The following is a 14,995-nucleotide window of genomic DNA, read 5'->3' as shown; positions in this document are numbered from 1 at the left end:
ATGCGTCAAAGTCTCGACTTTACTTTAAAACAGAAGCCGTTTAGATAGATCCTTGATTTACTTTTTCTTTAATTACAGCAACACTTAGAGAGAAGATGCTAGAACATATTTGACTTGAGTTGATTAATCCCAGATTAACGATACAAAGGAAGCAAACGTGAGTGATCCGACACAAACATGTGACAGGGCAGACGCCAACAAACACATGAGGATCTTTGATTAGTGATCATCTCTCTCTCTCTCTCTCTGTTCGACACTGATTAGATTCTGTTGAAAGTCCATCTTTACCAATACAGTGCTGGAGGTTTTAACGGTTTCCCCTTGAGTGGACAATCAAGTCATCAGCTGACACAGGGAGAGGGATGCTGATGGGAAACACACACACACACACAAACACACAAACACACACACACACAGAAACACACACACACCTCCTCTAACAATGCCTTAACTAGAAAATGGAGAAAAGGCTGAAAGATGCATGCAGTCAACTTTTCCACCCCCCATAAAGGAGGGTTCAGTCCATGCACACAAAAACATCTCACACAGATTCATCACGTGAATCAATCAGCTCAAATGACGATGGATATCAATCAGTACCATGTTTTCACAGAGTAGACATTTACTGTATAAGTGTGTTTTTATGTGCACGTGTATTGTACAGCATATTGCCGGGGGGGGGCTCTTGGCTTGGTCAGTGGTTTGCTTTCACAAGACCCAGAGACCCTGTGTCCCGTGTGGACGGGTAGTCAGCAGCCAGCACACAGATCAATAGGACTGGGACCAGCAGTTATGCAAATGTTTGTCCAATGGAAGGCGGGCTCGCTGTGGGGGGAGCAGGGGAGGTTCTGGTCCTTATGCAACACACGTCCACAGTATAAAACCCACACAGAGGAGCAGAGGAGCTCCGTGAGCTGTTTGCTACTCTTCTCATTAACCAGGTATGCATGGAGCGCAGACTTCTACTTTGTTTTTTACTTTTTTATTTAAGGACTTGAAGGGAAATGAAGTGGCTGGTAATTGTGTGCGTCCTTTTCTGAAACTGTCTTGTTCCCCCTGGTTGTGTTTCCTTCCTCTGAGGTAGAATGCTGCTGTACGCCGTGGCCCTCAGCCTCCTGGCTGTGTCCTGGGCAGACGACTGCCAGGTGTCCAACGTCCAGGTCATGCAGAACTTCGACAGGACCAAGGTGAGCGGGACGGACAAAGTCGGGGATCTCACGTAACGCGACAGCGGCTCGGAGGTTGTCCCCCTGCTTTTTCAGATAAACTGATCTCTGGTCTGTCTCACAGTATGCCGGGTCGTGGTACGCCGTGGGGAAGAAGGACCCGGACGGTTTGTTCCTGCTCGACAACATCGTGGCTAATTTCACCATCACACCCGACAGCAAGATGACGGCCACCGCTCTGGGCAGGGTCATCATCTTCGGGTGAGTTGTGTTCTTCCTTGTGAAGATTCCACAACATTTTGTCTCCAAACTTTTATTTAAACAATGTCCTTCTTTGCCCTTTGACCTCCAGCCATTGGGAAGTGTGCGCCCAGATGTTCGCCACCTTCGAGGACACCCCCGACCCGGCCAAGTTCAGGATGAGGTACTGGGGAATCGCGGCCGCCCTTCAGAGTGGAAGTAAGTCGTGAGGCATTCAACACGAATGGGAGCAATGGTGGAAATTAGCATAACCGTTTGTCTTTGGCAGTGAGGGGGGATGGGGGGGGGGGGGGATCACAGGGGATTTGTTGATCTTTGAGTTTAATCTAATCATCCGCCCTGACATTTGATTAACTGGGACTCTGAACCATAGGAATAAATCTGTTGATTCTAACTTGATTCCCAAATTGAAGACCTGGTATGAAATCTCACAGATCCCAGCTCTGACCCGAACTTCTGTGTCCCGAAGTGAATTCTCTTTATTCAGTGTAATTTTAACCATCATATTTATCGTCTGTTTTACTTGAGGATCTTACAATATTAGTTTTAAGCAACCTGAGTTTGATGAATTGCGTTTTGATGTCATCCCGCCTCTTAGACGATGAACACTGGGTGATCGACACCGACTACGAGAACTACGCCATCCACTACTCGTGCAGAGAGGTGGCCCCCGACGGCACGTGCCACGACAGCTACTCCTTCGTGTTCTCCCGTCACCCCGAGGGCCTGAGGCCACAGGACCAGCAGGTCGTCATCGCCAAGAAGAACGACATCTGCCTTCTGGGCAAATACAGACGCGTCTCCCACACCGGTGAGTGGCCTCCAACTTTGTGTAATGATTAATTGATTTGTGCCTTTTTGTGAGTCAATTCAAAGAAAACCACCAGGTGAATCATTGATGGAACAAAGAGCAAATCCTCGTGATTTCAGTTCCAACTTCATCGACTGATGAGATTACTCAGAAATATCAACCGAAGCAAAGTCAAACATCTTTTCCTCTCTCTCTCTCTCCCCCCATCCCCCCCGCAGGTTATTGCGACAACAGCGAGAACTTCTACAGGCAGTGACCCCCCCCCCCCCCCCCCCCCTGTGCGTGAAGCAGCCGCCTCTGGTACCGTGTGCCCCCCCCCCCCCCCTGCTGGTCACTGACTCACTCCCACCAGAGTTTCTCTTCTCTCCTGGAGGAAGAATCCCTCTCTTCTCCAGCAACGAGCTTTAAAAAAAGACAAATTAGAAGCTGTACATGAATATTTAAAGCGAACAAAGCGTTCAGTTTAACATCTTAGTCCGATCCTCGACATTCTTCACATGTTGTTTTTTGTGTTTGTTTTATATAGCGACTTCGGTGTAGTGTGAGACCACCATCGTAATGGAAACCAGTGGAACTTGTTTTACTGCAAGTGACAAAACTATGTTTACTAAAAACACTGAATGATCCTGAAGCACAAAGGTTGTTAATAATCCTAAATGCTTGTGTTCTATAAGTGTAGCAGTTTGGTTGTGTCTCCAATCTATGTGTTGTGTTGTGTGTGTGTCTTGATCCAGTTTTAGAAATAAAACATTCATATCGTGTTTGGCTCATTCACTCTTTTGATTGCCTTGAAATATTTATCCGTCTTCCTGGATTGCAAATACATAATTCATGATGTTGCCTTTGGACTCAGTCAAAATACATCAACATTCAAGTCAATGTAGGATTCTCTTTTAAGTTTTTTTTTTATTTTTTTACTTTAATAGTTGTGCAAAGAAACTAATGGACAGAAACAAGAGTGTGAATCAAGGTTTTAGCTTTCGTGTGATTGAGCATCAGGCAAGATCGGATCAAGAGGGAAGGAGGACACACACACGCTGGACTCAAGCTGATGGTATCTCTCTGAAGTGAACTGGGAACATAAATAAATCAAGGTACAGAGGGATAAATCACTAGATTCAGGAATGAATGTGTTTTTCAGAGAGAGAGAGAGAGAGAGAGAGAGTGAGAGAGACCCAAGCAGACACAGGCCAACATGGAAACGTAACACTTGGAACCGGGATTGAAACCCTTGTCCTTTCCCTGTCCCACATTCAAGTGTAGTATGAATAAAATGAAATACTAAATGTTGGTTTGAATATCATTGATGGATTAATATACATCAACTGTGGTAAAGAAGAGTCCAGTAAGACTAAGAATGTTCCCATCAGCCCCAGTGGTACTTTATCACTGTGATCAGTCAATGGGAGGAGATCCAGGACCAACAGAGGATCAACAGAATTTGACAGACCAGTCACAAACAGGACCTCAGCTCCAAGCGTGATAAGAGTTTTAAATTCAAGATGAAATCAGGATTAAAACGAGTTCCCATCACTTATGAACCCAGACTGTTGACTCCAATGTTGTGAATTCCTGTTTTTGTTGTTTTAGTGGTGTTGTCACAATTTATTCTAGTTGCTGCAGCAGTGTGTTAATGTTTCTGCCCAGAGACTGCAAATAGAAAATGAGCATGTAGTCAACTCTGGAGCTGCTGAGGAGAAATGTGTGGGTTTATCTATTTGAGCCCAGCCTCACAGAGCTCATAATGAACGAGCTCATTATTTTCACAGCTGATGGTTTAGTATCAGAGAATCTAATGGGCACCAAGAGGTTCTGGAGATTGACTAAATGTTTTCTCTCGTTTACTTTGTGGATAAACTAAAATGAATTCTAGATTAAAACATCGGAATGTTAGATATCAACTAGATGGTAAAGGGAATAGAGAGAGAGAGAGAGAGAGAGAAAACAAAACTCTCTCACTCACTCTATCACTTTTCCACTGTGGAATAAAAAAAACTAAATCGGTATTTGAATTTAATTTCTACTTCAGTCAACTTTCTATTTCAGCAAAACTCCACTAGCTTTGAAATGCACCTGATGTGACAGAGAGAGATATGGAGACCTACAGCTTTATTGCACGTTTCTGTACATTACAGTGCATCATTAAACAACTTTGGAGCGCATGATTACAATAAAACGTGATGACAAAAAATACCCAGCAAAAACAAGTGGGTCAGGAACAATGCGATTATTGGATCACACTGTTTTTCAAGATAACACAACACACATAAAACACCAAACAAAAAAAAATAGCAGTGTCTATCTGTCCTAAGTCTATCTGGTCACATTGCCCAGGCAGCAGGAATAAAGGCACCTTAACCCCTTTCCCCCGACCAGGAGGACCTTCACTAATCCTCAGCCTTAAATAGATTAGTACAAGGAATTAACTCCTGCAATCTCATTCCAGCCTTACAGGGCCGTAGCCTTGAAAAGTCAGGGTGAAGACGGCAGCGGGCTCCACTGACACCGGGAGGAGCACACAGCCCCGGCAGCAGGGGACGGATCAAGCTCCCAGATGCAGGTTTGTTTTAAGTCATTCAAACCCGTTGGTTGAGGTGAGAGAGGGATCCCGGTAGAGAGTGTCCCAGCGGACGCCAGGCGGAGAAACACTGCTACACAACACCAGAGATATCAGAGGCAACACTAGGCAACACAAAAACCTGATGGATAGTTTGAGCCACCGTTATGATTGACTGCGACTGGAGCATTGAAAAACATTCCCTGTTATTTTGTCCTTCAGCTCATTACTGTCAAGTTTGTCAAATGGCCGCCGCTGCTTATGGGTAATTTCTCTGTCTTCACACCGGTCCACCATCAATAATAAATGTTACACAGACGGCGGTGATCCGTGTAACTTGGAGTGGACAGTGTGTTTTCAGCTGGTTTGTCAATGCAACACGAGGCAGGTGTGTAAACTACTCTACAACATCAAAAATCCACCGTCACTGCAGAACATTTTATAGAAATACATAATTATCATTGCTTCAATGAACTGCAGGCGAATAAAAGCTTTCATGTGTAAAAGACTCACTTATCAAAAGAACCCGAGAATAAATAATTTGATCAAACACACGCACTGAAAAAAAAAAATCAAAAACACGTAATTCAATAAGAGCTTCACAGAAAAACAAAAGTGAAAAATAAAAATAAGAGTAAACATGTGGAAGGAAAACGACGGGCGATGATCCAATCAGTCTTTGGCCTGACGACATGATGACGGCAAAAAATAACTATTCACTCTGGGTGTAATTACAGGTGTTGGGGTCTTAAATAAATCCCTATGCAAATGATTATAATAATAATAATTCTTGATTTATCTTATCCAACCTATCATCTTTGAACAAGCATAATAATCGGATGGCGGCCATGTCAGGAGCTTTCTATGAGAATTTAAAAATACCTTTCACTCACCGTTGAAAAAGTTTTGGTTTTCACATTGGAGCATATTCAATAGAATCGATTCTCCTGAAAGGTCTAGAACTGATCTCCTGATCTGGTACAGTGGTTCCTGACCCCTCAGGTTTGTGATCCATTAAAAAAAAGATGATGTTACCCACTAGCTGCTCTCAGACCCGCACTAAAATATGGATATTCTCCTCAACAAATCAGGAGGCTTTTTATATATGAGAACTTAAATGTCCATGATTGGAAACAGCTACTGGCAGCGTGCCTCTATGACCCAGTTAGGTAGAAGTTTTCCCTTTTTATATTTGAAGTTTCTGTAGATATCTGGAGTATTAAAACATGTATGGATCATGAATGTTGCATGACTGGAAGCCACTGATGTGGATTCTGTGTGAGTTTAGGCGAGGCAGAAGTCCATGTGTGTGAGGAGCTCCCTGTGGCGGCTGGTGGGATACGAGGCCTGACACTTGGGACACTCCAAGAAACTCTCGTCCAGGAGGTTGGAGACTTTGGATGGAGACGTGTGGTCATCGATGGTCAGACGCTCAAACTCAAACCTGTTGTAGGAGCTGGGCTCGGAGAAACGGCTATTGGGCTGTTTCTGAAACAGAAAACGTGACGTGTCAGGTCAAACTGACAAAATAGACTGAATTTAAGAATCGAGATTGAACGTGCGGTGGCGATTTCCAGTGACACTTACAGCAGACTCCAGTTTGGCAATCTGATCACGAGCCTTGCGGAGCTCCTTCAGCACTTTCTGCAACTGGTGCTGCATGTTCTGACGATCTATCTTCTCATCCTCGAAGTCCTTGGCCGAGAATTGGATCTTAGAGGAGGAGGGGCGGAAATAAATATGAGGAGAAGAGAGAGAGCCAAGAACCACAGATATGATGGACCCTTGGATCCTAACTGGGAATGAAGACTGAAAACGTGGTTCACTTATTAACAAATGGACGCGTGGGAGGAGTTACCTGTTGCTCCAGTGCTGTGATTCTTCTCTGCTCCTCATTTTGGCTCAGAAGAGACTTCTGTAGCATATTTACCTGAAAAAGCCAAATACCCAGTTCAATACAATGTCATTTTTTAATTATTTCCATTAAAATAAACATGGTATGAGATTCTATTCAAATATAAACAGACATCTACTGAGATATTCCTGCTTTTCAGTGAGTAACACATAAATTAAAAGAACTAAAAAAGCACTAGAAGTGGGACTCACTGGTAACACACCAGTCAGTGGGAGCGTTACCTGCAGTAGAAGTTCAGCAGATCTCTTCCTCTCCTCCTCCAGTCGGTCGTCCACACTCTCCAGTTCCTCTCTCATCCGGTCTGTCCGCTCAGACGACACCTTTCTCTCCTCGCTCACTGCGTGTCTGCATACCAAGATTGCGCCAAATAGATGTATATGGAATTATGTTTTATTACTTACATAAGGTATAAGTGGGTTATTCAGCATTTAAACATTTCGCCTGGCGATAAATTCAAGGTAGGTTCAATATTCCACTGTTTATTGAGTTTCGGATTAAATGAGAATTTGAAGTCTTTGAGCTAATTGATCCGAAGCCCCCCCCCCCCAGATCTGACTCTGCCTACCTGTTGCTGTGTCGCTCTGCCTGCAGCTGCATCTTGACCTCGTCCAGCTCTTTGCTCTTGTCATCGTACTTCCCCAGGAAGGACGACAGCTGGCTGCTCTTGTCCTCGTGCCTCCTCTGCAGCACCAGCATCTCGTCCCGGAGCCGGGTCACCTGCTCCTTCTGCGACTGCAGCTCGGTCTGAGCCTTCAGCGTCTGTGGAGCAAAAAGCAGACTCACTTTTTCAGAGCTTCATTCCCTTCCTGTCCGCTCATTTCTTCCACAGATCAATTATAAAAGATGTCTGCATCAAAGGCGATATTTAATGGGGTTGGTTCAGTCGCATGCAGATTTAGCAATATATTTGAGCTGGAAGTCACAAAATGAAGAAGAGAGAGGGTCATCAGGTGAAATCCTTCATTTACCTGTTCTCTCTGCAGATTGAGCTCCTGCTGGCCTCTGGTGACCTGATCTCTTTGGCTCTTCAGGTCTTTCTGCAACTGCTCATATTGGCTCTTCAGCTGAGCATCCTTCTCTGCTAGGTTTGTAGAAGCTGTAATAAAAAGTATATATGCATTTAAATCACACCGCAGAATCCCCCTCAATTTCCTTTTTCAAACACTGTATCACACCCGAAAACCAACAACAGGCAATAATGCAATATCAGCTGATATCTGTTTTTGTCAGGTTGTCGTGTTTTGAGCAACAATCATAGTTTGAGGATGTTAGAGGTTTTTCACCGTCTGAACCGGCCTCCTGCTTGGTTTGCTTTGCCTGAGCGAGCTGCTGCTCCAGGTCCTGCGTGCGGGTCAGGAGCGACTGGACGTAGGCCTCTCTCTGCTGGTCGTACATCAGCCACTGCTGGTTCTTCTCCAGAGCCTGGTGGTGAGATGCAAAACCCCTCAAAGTGAGAAACTGCACTTGATATCTGCTGCTGTTCAATTCAAGGACACTGAAGGAGGTTTTTTGTTATTGTAGACGTCAGGGACAAGGGGTTTTTCTATCATGGCTGCAATGAGAAACACTTCATTCACTTGTTTTTGTTTCTATTCAACATAAAACAAAAAAAAAAAGCAGTGTGTGCTTTGTTGATACTGACAAAAAATGAGTCCTGGATATGTTGGAAATATGGATGAATCAATTCCCGACGGCTCCGAGTAAGAGAATGAAACGCTTTAAAATATACATTCGATGGGTGATGATGTATTTCAGCTGCACAAGGTATTAGAACCAAACCTTTGCCAGGAGGAAGTCGGCGCGTAGACCCACAGAAACACACAGAAAGAGTAAATCATTAACTGAACTCACATCTCTCAGTTGATCTTGTACCAGAGCCAAGTCGGCAGGAGGAACTTGTCCATTCTGCTGAGAGGAGAAAACAAACTTTTCAGATAAAGATCGGTTTATACACAGAACTTCATTTCTCCCCCGTCATGAATTATTTTGAGTGGAAAAACACCAACACAACCACCAAAAACAAATACACAAATCCGCTAAGCAAGCGTTGTTATTCTACACATTGTGGCTTCTAAATTAATCCCGGTTAAGGGAATTTACAGACAGTAATTACAGACAGAACTGGAGGCTTGGAGTCTGTGATATTCCACAACATAAAGCTGGGACTTGTTTTGACATAAAATCAAAGAACAAGTGAAGTCGTTCTAAAGGAAAATGATGGACGCTCTCCCTTTGAAGTGCTTTGTGTTCATGTTGTTGTTTGTGTCTGTTGTTTACCATCCCGTTTTTCTGTGAAACATCTCAGACACTAAAAAATAGTAGGTCTGCCACAGGCTTAAAAAAACCTTGTAGGTTTGCTGCGTTAAATTATTAATCTCCTTAATTTTTCATGACGTGAGAAAAACACTGCTGCGCGTGATCAATCTCTCAGCTTCTATTATTTCACAGACCGGGCGATGGGCTCAGGGAGGATTCCTCAAAAGTCGTTCATCTCATAATTCTGTCCCCCTGACCCGGAGGTCGACACGTCTGATCCCCTCCCCAACGCCTAAGCTCGAGCAAACTCAGAACTGTCACAACAGCAGGCATCTACACGATCATCTCCACACTAATGCTGCGTGAGCTCCTCCACTGCCAGACAAGCATCATGAGCTCGTCAACTTTTTCCAGATGGATTTCAATACGCCTCCCATAAGCTAAGCCTGCAAGTAGCTTTTGTGACTCCAGGAAGAACTAGAGGGATGGATGGAGCCGGGGTCGGGCGGTCAGGGAATATTTACAGTGACACAAACGGAAGCTGAGGGGTTGGTAGAGTGGAGAGCATTCCTGGAATATTACTCCCAAAGAGGAGGAAAAGTACTCTGAAAGACGCATACATCAAAAGGAACACAAGTACAAAGTATTCCTACACCGTTCAGTAGATACTCTGCTTTTTATTACTGTCCAACCTCGACTCCGAGAGGCAGTTTTTATGAAAAATAATCTGAACATTTAGATTCATGGGAAGCGTTTCCAGAGATTCTAGTTGACCTTTGAGGGGAAAGAACAAAACAAGGAATCTTTAAAAAACAGTGTTTTTGCTTTGTTTTTTTTTTAAATCTCCTCTTTCCTTCTTCAAACTTTCCTCCTCACTTGGCCTTTGCCTCAACTGAATGACAATGTAAAATGGGGAAACAGGTGGAGCAACTATTTTTTTTATAAAAGACCAGGAAAGGGATTAGAACCTGAATGTTTGTATTTCTGTTGAACTGAGCTTTAAAAAAAAAAAAAACTCCTTTCTATCCATGAAGGGGAGGTGTGTGATGTCTCCAGCAATCCAATTCCTCAGGTCCTCATGGTGGTGTTGCAGCCAGCTAAGCCTCTCAACGAGTCAAAGGGACATAATGAGCGCTCTTTAAGTGTGCGGCCGGGGCCTGCTGGGCTCTGAGCTTCAAAGAGTCAGCGCTGCCTTTCGATAAGGAGGCGAGGACGAGCGCTCAGAGGGAACCGAGCGGCCACTTCAAATTCACCACAGAGACGATTTTTGATGATGATAATTGTACAACGCTATAAACAAAAGTGTCAAAGTTATTGTCTCATCAGTCACAAGAACCCCTGTGAGCGATGTGTTATTATACTGGTACTGAAATAATGTGTTTCTTACATTCGCAATGTTTTATTCTGAGCTATGAAATTACTTTTTTCACAATAACAAATTACTGAAGCTGCTCCAGAGGGAGGGAGGCACCTGCAGCTGAGGGAAACAATCAAAGGTCCCACAGTGCCACCTAATGGCTGAAGGAACAAGTGCACAGGCATCCATCCTATAGGTGCACTGGCTACTGACCTGAACAGGTGCTACAACTTTTCAAAAACCCGGCCACAGGAAAAACAGGGAACCAATTCTGGCGAAGTTACTTGTTCCTTTAAAGCACATTTCTGTTACTCAGACGCTTGTGACGCTCGAGCTTAAGTCCATTCATCACCGAAATAGAAGTTGTCAAAAACAAAATGTTGCAGTATGAATAAGAAAAAACAAATCAGGGATGGAGGATATTAGAATGGGGAGGCAGGATTTAATCCCAGGCCGAGGGAGGGGGTCACAGAGAGGGATATACTCACTCAACCAACTCTGTTCATCAGAGATTTCTGTCAAAAAAAAGAGAGAAACTTTTCTCCGGGGCCAGTCTTTAATAACCAAAAGATAAGTCACAGAAGTGCAGATTCCCAGTAAGGTAATTGGCTGTTTGGCGGAGAAGAAGACCTCTCCCCACCCCCCCCCCCCTGCCCCTAACGAAGACATCCAGACAGGCATAGTGTCTCTCAATTGGTCAACCCACCGTCACCTGTGTTTCCAGGGACTGGCAGCCAGCAGTCACAGTCGTCAGCTGGTTTTTCAGGTTCTCCGTCTCCTGTGACATGCTCTGGAACAGCGTGTCTCGCCGCTCTGCCTCCTTCCTGCGCTGCTCCAGCTGGGCCTGCAGTGACGCCACCACCTGAAAACACACACAAAATAAAGCAGTATGAAACAAATGACAACTTCACCAACCTCCCGCGCTACAGCCATGCCCACGTGGCTGTGTTTAAGCAGAGGCAGTTTGCTGAGGGCGTTTGCTCTTTTCAAGCGGAGCAGCTTTTTGTTTTAGCAGCATGGTTGATGTCAGCTAAAGATAAAATATGCAACAGTTCTTCATAGCTAAAAACTACTACATATTTTATAGGTTTTGTTGATTCATGTTCTTATATTGTCCATAAACAGGATGTTTTATACTTCACCAGTGGGTTTGAAAACGATGTAATCACTCATAATGGATCATCATTATTAATTTTCCACGTAAACACTTTTATACGTGACCTCATCTGTGAACATGCTTTGTGCCCGAGTCACGACAACTAGATTAACATCAATGGTGGTGAAGACAAAACTCCCATGATTCCACGCTGCATGATGACATCATCAAACGAGGTCTTTTGTTATCGTTTTGATTGAGAGGGCCCTTAAGGCTTAAGTCGCATGTTGTCGATTTAAAGAGGAAGACGCAAGTGTGATTAAATCAACTCACACTCTCACAACGTCAAGCAACACAATTAGCTGATTTGATGATGACACTCTGAGCAGCCGCAATCAGAAAATAATGTGTGGCTCAATATAAAATAGGGTGGACAGCAACCTCAAGTAAAAAAAAAAAAAAAAATACAAATACAAACAGAGACCGACTGCAGAGGAAAATGCTCAGTTTATAAATATCAAGTGAACAGCACACTCACCATGTGTTGGCATGCACTTTTTTGCCGGCTGTCTAAACTTCACTTAGCTGAGCTGCTGTCAAAAACAACACAGAAGGAAGCCACCCCCCCCCCCCCCCCCCCCCCAACTGTTTTTTGTGGCAGCTCAGAGGAATTTTGAGGCTGATATTCCCTGCTGACAGTTGTGTGCTGCTGGCAATACATATGCCACCAACACAATGCCAAGAGTGCAACAAAGAGATTACTCTGCAGAGCTGTAGGTGGATCTCCTCCCCCTGGGTAGAGAAGTGCAGCCCCTGGGTGTCCAGTGGGTTTATCTACGTGTCCATGTGTACAGAGGACTTTTTGTAAATGGATATATGTAAATACAGAACTATCTTAAATGTTCACAACCCTAATTCTGCCTCATGTATACATACCTCTCCTCCTCTAGCTGACAGCTGCTGTCTCAGAGTTTCCAGATCCTGTTCTTTTACCAGCAATTGCTGGTTGTTCCTCTCCCGCAGCGTCTCAAGGTTAAGAATCCTCTGAAATGAACAACACGGGAAACCGAATAAACATCAGAACACAGACAAAAAGGAGACAGACATGGAGACATGCAGGGATTCTGCAGCTGTACTCCTGAAATCCCTCGCTGCAAACAGACAAAACAAACGTGTGCTTTACCTCCAGCAGCTTGCTGTTGTCTGAGTTGGGGGGGCGGACGTGTCGTTTGGCCACTTCATCGATCTTCCTCCTCAGGTGAGCGTTCTCCTTCCGGACTTTCTCCAGCTCGGCCTCAGCCTTGGACGAGGAGCTGCTGGATTTGAAACCCAGCTTGCTGACGATTGTTTCTTTCGCTTTGGACGTCATGGCTGCTGTGGTGGTTCAGGGGCTTCGACCTTGAAGACTCTGAGCAGACGTGACATTTGACAGTGAAATCTCGAGGGATTGTCTTTTATTCATACAGTTCTAAATCAGGGCTGGGCTATAAAACACTATCACAATACTATTTTCATCACTAGCAATATAACAAACAATCTATCTAGTTTAATTGAAATGCATTTCAATAACTTGCCTTGCAGTATGACTTCAATCAAAAGAAGGTACATTTCCAGATTTGAAGAAAAGTGGTCAAAGGATATTTAGTTTAAAGTTAAATTATGAACATTTATTCAAATGGCACTGAAGCTTATGTGTTGGGAAATTTATCAATCCATCTATGGCCATTTTGGATTTTGGTTTTGGATTTTTCTTTACGGATCTATTTTATGGATGTTGTTATCTAGCATCTGGCTTTCTGATATCTGTGCATGTTTGATGCTTTTCATCAATGTCTGCTCATAAAGAAGAGTTTCAAAGCACAACCAGGGAAACATTTGTTTTTGACAGACTGATATGAATATTGGTCATTTTCGTCCATATATCGTCCATTGTAAAAATGCAAATCAGTTAAAATGTGCAGCCCCTGGGTGTCCAGTACGTTTATGTATGTGTCCATGTGGATATATGTAAATACAGAACTATCTTAAATCTTCAAATGCATATGTCTGCAACCATGAGTCATGCATTCATACCTCTCCTCCTCTCGCTGACAGCTGCGGTCTCAAAGTTTCCACTTCCTGTCCTGTTGAGCATGAAGAGAAATTACACAAACAAGAGGGAGAAAAAAAATTATTTTGCAAACAGGGATGAAGAAAAAAATTATCAAACATTTAATCGACTTATTATAAAAAGGAGCGAAGAGAACTTATTTAATATCACCCTTTGTGATGAATAATCGTCTCATACTTAATCAGCTTCCTTTAAATATGTTATTTACCTTGGCCCTATATTGCACATCATGTACAAAGAATATATGTAGTAATAAATACAACATAAATAACCAAAAGAAGGCTATTTATACATATGTTTACATATCCTAAATGAAATATAAACACATTTGCCCCCCCCCCACACCCTTCAGTTGTTGTCAAACATAAACCCCACGTCACATCCTCAAAAATAACTACTTTTAAAACCACACACAGTGACGGTGAAGAAGAAGAAGAAGAAGAAGAAGAAGAAGAAGAAGAAGAAGAAGAGACATGTTGGTGACTTACGTGAGGAAACGAGGTGACGAAGAAGAAGAAACGAAACGAAACGACCTGTTTGTCTCGACTCGGTCGTTCAGTGTCCGGTCGCTCTGCGCTTCCTGAAATTTGAATTACGGCGCGTTGACGTCACGTCCTGACGTATGGTGCTGGGGTGCGCCTGTTTAGGTAGCGCGGGGCGTCCCGAAAAAGTGTCGGGCGGGGCGGTGCGGGACACACAGCGATTATTAAAAGGTTTTTCAGTGGAAACCATTTAAGAACATTAAGTCTCAATGTTATTTACATTCATATATTACCGCTGTTATTACCTACGAGTAAGAAAGATGCTCTTTTCTGCGGTTTTTACCTTTTTTCAGCGACTCATTGATTTCCTCCATTGGGCTTCCCGCTGTAGTGAATGAAGCGAACAGGAAGAGGAGGGCTGAACCATCCACTCAAACAGAGACTCAAACCTAAAACCTGTTCTTCCTGTCAAGTTCTCTGTCAGTTTTTTTTAAAAAAGGTGTATTTCCTGTGTGGCATTTGATTTTTGATTTGTAAATGTGGTTTATTGGACCAGTTTGAAATTTGTATGAATATGAATTAAAAGTTTTGATGATTTGACTGATAGTAAATCCTTATTTTTTTTACTGGTTGTCGCAGCTGATAATCATGAGGTCGAAGCTCATTTTTAAGGCATCAAGTATCTAAATAAAAATAAAGTCATCACAATTAGAAAAAAACTTGTGATGAAAAGTACTTAAACTGAAATCCCCACATAGCACAATTTTTTTGGCCCAAACTGTCACTCCGTCGTCTGGCCCACATATGGCGTGGAGCTCCTGTTTGCCAGATCTGGGCCACAAGTAAGCCACAGCAATATACTGCATGTTAACCAAAGGTACCTCCATTTTAATTTTCTTTGCTAGTTGGGCCATATTTACCATTTCACCACATGGGCCACTTTAGGTTTACATCTATTTGTTTTACTCAATCTGGGTGTGTACT

At 43.4% G+C, this 14,995-nt stretch overlaps 2 protein-coding genes across 2 annotated transcripts; one reads left to right on the top strand and one right to left on the bottom strand.

The window, feature by feature from the left end:
• The first annotated feature begins 803 nt into the window (after positions 1–803).
• rbp4 (retinol binding protein 4, plasma) lies at positions 804–2,999 on the top strand. The gene is made up of 6 exons (XM_062414343.1): positions 804–941; positions 1,085–1,187; positions 1,291–1,427; positions 1,519–1,625; positions 2,026–2,238; positions 2,457–2,999. The coding sequence occupies exons 2-6, from the start codon at positions 1,086–1,088 to the stop codon at positions 2,492–2,494; spliced, it is 597 nt and encodes a 198-aa protein (XP_062270327.1). The 5' UTR covers positions 804–941; position 1,085; the 3' UTR covers positions 2,495–2,999.
• Positions 3,000–4,332: 1,333 nt separating this feature from the next.
• cep55l (centrosomal protein 55 like) lies at positions 4,333–14,094 on the bottom strand. The gene is made up of 13 exons (XM_062413659.1): positions 14,018–14,094; positions 13,493–13,542; positions 12,603–12,827; positions 12,356–12,463; positions 11,030–11,185; positions 8,562–8,615; positions 7,994–8,132; positions 7,679–7,806; positions 7,276–7,469; positions 6,932–7,055; positions 6,654–6,725; positions 6,383–6,508; positions 4,333–6,283 (listed from the first exon to the last, which is right to left on the bottom strand). Exons 3-13 carry the CDS (start codon positions 12,786–12,788, stop codon positions 6,080–6,082), a joined length of 1,491 nt encoding a protein of 496 aa, XP_062269643.1. The 5' UTR covers positions 12,789–12,827; positions 13,493–13,542; positions 14,018–14,094; the 3' UTR covers positions 4,333–6,079.
• Between the last annotated feature and the right edge of the window lie 901 nt (positions 14,095–14,995).

The sequence above is a fragment of the Platichthys flesus genome, chromosome 20 (genome assembly GCF_949316205.1).
Source record: "Platichthys flesus chromosome 20, fPlaFle2.1, whole genome shotgun sequence".
Lineage (NCBI taxonomy): Eukaryota > Metazoa > Chordata > Actinopteri > Pleuronectiformes > Pleuronectidae > Platichthys > Platichthys flesus.
The sequence above is the reverse complement of the archived record's forward strand: the minus strand, read 5'-3'. Positions and strand labels throughout refer to the sequence as shown.

Bases quoted from the DNA above. Each gene is read 5' to 3' on its own strand.
- rbp4 (XM_062414343.1), top strand. From the start codon at position 1,086: ATGCTGCTGTACGCCGTGGCCCTCAGCCTCCTGGCTGTGTCCTGGGCA. The intron at 1,188-1,290 runs GTGAGCGGGACG...TCTGTCTCACAG, and splicing joins AGAACTTCGACAGGACCAAG to TATGCCGGGTCGTGGTACGC. The intron at 1,428-1,518 runs GTGAGTTGTGTT...TTTGACCTCCAG, and splicing joins GGCAGGGTCATCATCTTCGG to CCATTGGGAAGTGTGCGCCC.
- cep55l (XM_062413659.1), bottom strand. From the start codon at position 12,788: ATGACGTCCAAAGCGAAAGAAACAATCGTCAGCAAGCTGGGTTTCAAA. The intron at 7,807-7,993 runs GTGAAAAACCTC...TTTTTATTACAG, and splicing joins GCAGGAGGCCGGTTCAGACG to CTTCTACAAACCTAGCAGAG. The intron at 6,284-6,382 runs GTAAGTGTCACT...TTTCTGTTTCAG, and splicing joins TTGCCAAACTGGAGTCTGCT to AAACAGCCCAATAGCCGTTT.